General features: G+C 40.3%; 1 protein-coding gene across 4 annotated transcripts in view; it reads left to right on the plus strand.

Annotated features, from left to right (window-relative positions):
* PPP1R13B (protein phosphatase 1 regulatory subunit 13B) overlaps positions 1–6,008 on the plus strand; it is a 71,770-nt gene extending 65,762 nt beyond the window's left edge. For all 4 annotated transcript variants that reach the window (XM_065636451.1, XM_065636453.1, XM_065636452.1 and 1 more), the window contains 6 exons: positions 54–820; positions 2,414–2,551; positions 2,636–2,769; positions 3,500–3,666; positions 4,555–4,754; positions 5,850–6,008. In XM_065636451.1, coding sequence (XP_065492523.1) covers positions 54–820; positions 2,414–2,551; positions 2,636–2,769; positions 3,500–3,666; positions 4,555–4,754; positions 5,850–5,891 — 1,448 coding nt within the window. In that variant the 3' untranslated portion in view covers positions 5,892–6,008. The remainder of the gene's footprint in view (positions 1–53; positions 821–2,413; positions 2,552–2,635; positions 2,770–3,499; positions 3,667–4,554; positions 4,755–5,849) is intronic.
* The last annotated feature ends 727 nt before the right edge of the window (positions 6,009–6,735 follow it).

Here is a 6,735-nt window from a genome sequence, read left to right on the forward strand (position 1 = left end):
ATTATGTAATTTGAGAACAGTTTTTTACTGTTTTCCATCTTTCTTTTCTTCAGTTTATGGAAAACCCGTTTTACAATCTGGTTCGACGTCTCCCTCACCCTTGCCATTTCTTCACGGTTCTTTGCCTGCCCAGACTTCCTCCCAGCCACAATCTCAGCCTCAGACTGAGGTCTCCGACAAAGATCAAGAGCTGGAAAATGCTCCACCATCCAGTGAAAACAGCAATGTGGAGAACATTCCTCGTCCTCTCAGCCCTACTAAGCTCACACCTATTGTGCATTCCCCGCTGCGATATCAAAGTGACGCTGACCTTGAAGCTCTGAGAAGAAAACTGGCCAATGCTCCCAGGCCATTAAAGAAGCGCAGTTCTATCACTGAACCAGAAGGCCCAAGTGGACCCAATATACAAAAATTATTGTATCAGCGCTTTAATACTCTCGCTGGAGGAATAGAAAGTGCTCCTTTTTATCAGCCAAGCAATCCCCAGGACTTCATAGGCATCTTAGCAGATGTTGACAACGGTAATGCCAGTACCAATGGCAATATTGAAGAACCTATTTCCGTGCAACCTACAGTTCCTCTTCCTGATGAGCCGCCCCCTTCGTCAGATGCCAATGATAATGAATTACCTTCTCCTGCTACTGAGGAACTGATAAGCACTGAAACCACAAATCAAACATCTGAGACAACTGAAGATAACAACAACAATCCTGCTATAGTTCCTTCTACTGAACAGTCATCCAGTCCCACGCCTGAGGTCAGTTCTCCAGTAGAAGATGAAGCTCCTTTGCCTCCTGCTCTTCCTCCTCCGCTTCCTCCAGTAAGTAACAAAGCAAAAATACAGTTTTGTGAACTAGTTTTGTGAATTAGCGGTGTGTTTAAGCCTGACTGGAAGATGGTAAGCTTATGCTAAATGCTACATTTGCACTTCAAGTTTCATGATGGTAAAAGAAAAGAAAACCAGAGGGTCTCCAAGCACAATTCTGATGGATCTATTTCCTACTGTACCTGTTTATTGAGGAAAATAGGCATACAGGCAATGGGAGGTTGTATATCTGCTTTAGGCTGTAGAACTTTTTTTAGGATATATTCTTGTAGAACTAATTCTGGGATCTGAGAGTCTATTAAAAATATTTTTTTTGTTTCTCTGGGCCTACAAAGGTGACTATTAGTATGAAACTAAGGGTAAACTATGGCAGTGGGAAGCTTTTTAATTTACAAGCAAGCTGAAGTACCTGTTGTGGGAGAAGTGTACTCCTTTTCCCCTCTCAGCAGAGAGGTGTGAGACCAGGGCTGATAACACTAACAGCAACACAGCGGACTTGTTCTAGCAGAAATGTTTTTCTAATGGGCTTGTCACATAATCTGAATTGCTTTTAAAGTCCCTCCTCCAGCTGCACCAAGATCTTTTAAATACTTGTCATTACCAAAATCTACAGCATATGGAGAGTTGAAAATAGGGAGAAAACTGAATTTTATTCTTAGCTGTGGATATAACTCGTGTTAGCATTGGTTTCAAAGAATATCTTTGCTTTTTGATTCATGTAGGGACCTTGCATTCCTCTGACAATTTGACTGCAATGTGCACAGGGCCTCGTAGGCATTTTCCACGACCACAAAGGGGCCAAGATACTTCTTGGAGAATGGAATATGTTAGCAACAGCTATTACTCATCCTGTGAGAGGTTTATTTTCCAAACTGAAATAGCCATACTAAATAGGAGCATAAATGAAAATGGATCTCATAGTGCTAGAGACTAAAAGCACTCTATAAAAGCTGTAATTAATAACAGACTTTTTTTTTCTGGCAAGTGACAAGGACACGTGAATGATTCAGAATATTCTGAAAACACATTTGAACGTGTTTCAGATCTTTAGAATGCTGCCTCTGGTAATACCAGCTAGAATATCACATAAAATAGCTTCATGTTCTGTACTTTCCTTTTCCACAGCAACACTCTTCAATACTAACAGCAGATACTTTTGCCAATTCAGGGCAAAGATTCCTCTGAGTAGAGACTGATACTCAGGCGTAATTGTGTCCTGGTTTCTAGTCTAAGCAGAAGCTTTGACAGTGTCTCTTGACAATCCACTGGAAACACATTCAGCTTATATTAGATACAATTAAAACAGTGGTGCTCAAAAACCACTGACTTAAGTAATCCGTCACTTCTACTCTCTCCCTTTGATTAGAAGCTTCTAAATTATATTGGCCTGCTTTTTCATTTTTTAACTGAGTAAGACATAGTAAGATGTCATGCCTCTTGTTTCAAGACTTTATAATAGAACCATTTGTGTAGTTCCAGTTACCATTTCAGTTGGATGGGATCTTTAATCTAGTTTAAAAATAACTGAATTGTTTGTAATACTTACACAACCTGAAATGATGCCCTCCAACCTTCATCTCTCCTCAGGCAAAACGTACCAACTTGAAGAAACCGAACTCGGAAAGAACAGGCCACGGTTTGAGAGTGAAGTTCAACCCCTTGGCCCTCCTGCTGGATGCTTCTTTGGAGGGAGAATTTGATCTTGTACAACGGATCATATATGAGGTGAGCTTCTAAACAACGGAAACCTCTTTAATATTTAGGAAAAAAAAGAAGCAACGAAGTGATGAACTATTTTGTTTTCAATAGGTTGATGATCCCAGTAAGCCAAATGATGAAGGAATTACACCTCTGCATAATGCTGTGTGTGCTGGTCATCACCACATCGTGAAGTTCCTGCTCGATTTTGGTGTAAATGTAAATGCAGCAGATAGCGATGGGTGGTAAGTGTCAAGATTTTGAACTCAGCATCTGGGAGAAACACCATTTTGCTGTACATTCAAATTTAGTTGAAACCTGTTTTGGGAATGGTTTCCTTCTCCTGCACCCCCAGCAAAAGAGCACCTTCTAATCTCTACCTGGTGGTGAACTCAAATGCAAGGTTACATTGTGTCCAACTCATGTGCAAGCACACTTAAATCATGAAGTACACTACATTTGGGATTCACTTAGTATAGCTGCATTTCTTGATCAGATGCTGAAATAATTAACTGTAACTAACGTGACAAAAGTTAATCTGTTTAAGTTTCATCTTCATATAACCCACCACGGATTTTGGTGTCCTTGAAGACTCTGGCCTCACAAACAGATGTAGCATCTACAAAGCGTTTGGAGAACATGTGAAACCTTTGCTGTGCTGATCTGTTTCACCCTTTTGTTTAGCTTCCAAATTTCCTCATATTGGAAAATACCCTTTTACACCCAGCAGCTTTGTAAGCTATGAAAATCAATATTTTTTGCTAACATCTGTTTTATAATGTTTGGCTTTACAGGAGTTGGGTAAATCCTGCAATCCACTCCAGTTGCTTGACAGGTTTTGGACAGTGCATACACATACTATAATCATAAAGAACAATTTCCTTTAAAAATAGGCTAAACTCTATATTGCAAGACAAAATAGTTAGGATTCGGGGAAGTTTATTTTTACATGTCTACATTTTTGCTTTATTTCAGGACACCCTTGCATTGTGCTGCTTCTTGCAATAGTGTTCATCTCTGTAAACTACTGGTTGAATCTGGGGCAGCTATTTTTGCATCCACTATAAGTGATATAGAAACTGCTGCAGACAAATGTGAAGAAATGGAAGAAGGTTATATTCAGTGTTCCCAGTTCTTGTACGGTAAGCTGTGACACTGTTTCACAAACATTTTAGCTTTTCTAAAATTCATCCCCCTTTGTCTCTCCGATCTGCATGAAACATCCGTTTAGGCCCCACACTTGACAATCCTGCCCATCTCCTGCCTGTTCTTTCAAAATGCTAAAAGCTGGAAGTGTCTTTTCATTTTTACATTGCTCATAGTCCTTCTGTTCTTTGAGTTACTCCACAGGCTCCTTCTAATTTTACAGGTTTTTAAAGTTTAGTTTGGCTTAATTCCAAGGAAATGCTTCCACAGGGGGGTTTTGACAGTAACAGTGAGTTGTCACGTATCTTGGCAGAGATATTGCAACTTCCAGATGCAGAAATTCCTAGCAGAGCACATGAAGGAACCTGTATACTTTATGAATAATTAACTTACAGAGTGTATTTACTTACCAAGACACATTTTGCAAGAAAAGTACCCCAATGGAGCAAATTTTTAATTTACATCAGAGTATCCAAGCTTTATTAAGATTCTATACACCTGCCATCATGCAGATTTTCAAAAGCTTCAAGTGTTACTGTGTAAGACCTGTTGCAGAAGGCAGACCTGTGAGAAATACACAGCAGTTCTAGAAAGCTGCTTTGCTCAAACATTTGTAAAACTATGTTTACCCTTATTTGAATAAAAGCTTGCAAAGTTTCTATTGCATATATAATGTGCTCTAAAATGGTTTAAAATATTCTGTAAAATTGGGTTTTATCATGCAGTTCAACGTCTGAAAGCATTTTATCATGGCAGCACTGAAAATTGTTCATGAAATTTTATTAATAAGAGACTAATATTTGGGCCACAGTGTCCACGTGAAAAGTCCCAGAGGGAAAACCGGGATATTTGACCATCCAGTGCATTCTCTAATGTGTTAACAGGAGTGCAAGAGAAGCTGGGAGTGATGAATAAGGGAGTGGTGTACGCTCTGTGGGATTACGAAGCCCAGAATAACGATGAGTTGTCATTCCACGAGGGCGATGCCATTACTATTCTGAGACGCAAGGATGACAACGAAACAGAGTGGTGGTGGGCCCGCCTCAATGATAAAGAAGGCTACGTGCCCAAAAACCTCCTTGGGGTAAGTTCTCTTTCAGTTACCTTCTTCCCCTCCACTTTTCACTTCCTACTGAACTCGGAACACAAGGTGGATCCTTGGTCAGAATCCCTCTGTGCATTGTCTGGATACACCGCTATGAAGTGGTGCAGAATTATCCTTATTCTCCCTGACCTCTGTGTCATTGTAAACAGAAAGGAGATCCTGTGGGTAGGAGATTAGAGCTGGTTTTTAATTTGGTGAGTTAGTATATTTAATATAGTTTCTGCTTTAATCGTAGAATTGTTTCGGTTGGAAGAGACCCTCAGGATCATCAAATCCAACCATAACCTAACTCTGGCACTAAACCATGTCCCTAAGAACCTTGTCTAAACGCCTTTTAAACATGTCCAGGGATGATGACTCCACCACTTTCCTGGGCAGCCTGTTCCAAATGATGATGTCTTCCTACCCAGCCCCTGAGGGGCAGGGATCCAGAGACACTTTTCTTTTGTTGATGCTAGGAAATCCCAGGATGTGCTTAATAAGATTCTTTTTTTTCCCCTTGGCTAAAATATATAGCCTGGATGTAAAGTGTGGTGGCTCTGTTAGGCAGCTCAAAGCTTTGGCCCAGGAAGTTCTTCAGGAAGGATTTTAACACCTGGCACAAGATCAGCAATATATAGATGTGTACAAAGAAGCTGTTAATGCTGCACTCAGTCAACTGGAACACTGCTCTCATGAGAGATCAGGAACATAAGGTTACCATGTAGAGAGATGCAGAGGACAAAAAGCGTAAGAAAACCTTACAGAGCCAGAAATAAGTTCTTTATAGGGCTCAAAAAGGAATTCTCGTACTCACATAAAAGCATCCTTTGGTCTAGTCTGGGACCTCGAGCTAAATGAGTCATTTTCAGGGCAGCAATTTTGCAGCCAGCCCTTGGCCTCCTGTTGCTTATGGTTTATTTTTTCAGAAGTTACCTAAGAACATGCTGTAGCTTACAAAAACCTTCCCCCCACCCCAAACACTTCATCACCCAGTTCTTGTTAGTAAGTACCCTTGGTTGTAATGGAATTGATTTATATTTAACCTTTTATCAGCCATGCAAACCCTAATATTTTTCTTTTTGTTTTTTACAGTTATATCCACGAATAAAACCTAGACAGCGAACCCTTGCTTGAATTCGGTTGTACAACAGCGCAATACTGTGTTGGTAACTGGAAACTTAAAACATACACTGGAGCCATCGTTTTTGATCATTTCACACAGAGAAATGAAACTATGATATTGAGTTTTAATGGTGCTTTCTCTTGTTAAATGGACAGCATCCAAGATTTGCAAGATCTGCAGTTTGTAAATGAGGATCGTTTTTATGTGACCCACCACTGATGAGGAGAGCGATACCTCCACTACCTGCAGTGTTGCGCCAACTCTCATCTAAAGCAGTGTTTTAAGTTAAAAGTTCCATGGTAGGAGCTTTCTTGTGTTCGGTGTTCAGAGGTGTCAGTTGCAGAGTGCAGATACGCTGTCCGGTTTGCTCCAACCCCACAGTCACTGTCCCACGTCAGGATTTTGGGTATTTTGTTCGATACCAGTGAATGTTGAGTTCTCATTACTGATCAACTCTTTGGGTTCTAGCACACAAGATCTTCACCTATTACATGCATAATTAAGTAGTCACCAAAGCTTTACAAAGGCTAGGATTTTAAGCGGTAACACTTAAATCCTAGTCTAGACAACCCCAACAAAAGCTTTACATAGTCTAGCATCTAGTATTATTTGCATTTAGAATCAAGCTGAAGAACTAACAAAACAGCAGTATTTGTACACCTCTCAAACCCCCCACAAGATTTCACTTGGTGTTTTATTTTCTTATTATTCAGCCTACACCACCCATGTTACCTCTACTAATGTAAAGGTTCCTCTACTTACCACCTGGGCTTGTCCGTCCTGGCCAAAACAGTTAGTACTGAACTTGCAGCAGCTTAAGGGATCTGTATGTCTGCATGGATGAAAGTGCAATAG

The sequence above is a fragment of the Caloenas nicobarica genome, chromosome 5 (genome assembly GCF_036013445.1).
Source record: "Caloenas nicobarica isolate bCalNic1 chromosome 5, bCalNic1.hap1, whole genome shotgun sequence".
In the NCBI taxonomy this organism is placed as follows: Eukaryota; Metazoa; Chordata; class Aves; order Columbiformes; family Columbidae; genus Caloenas; species Caloenas nicobarica.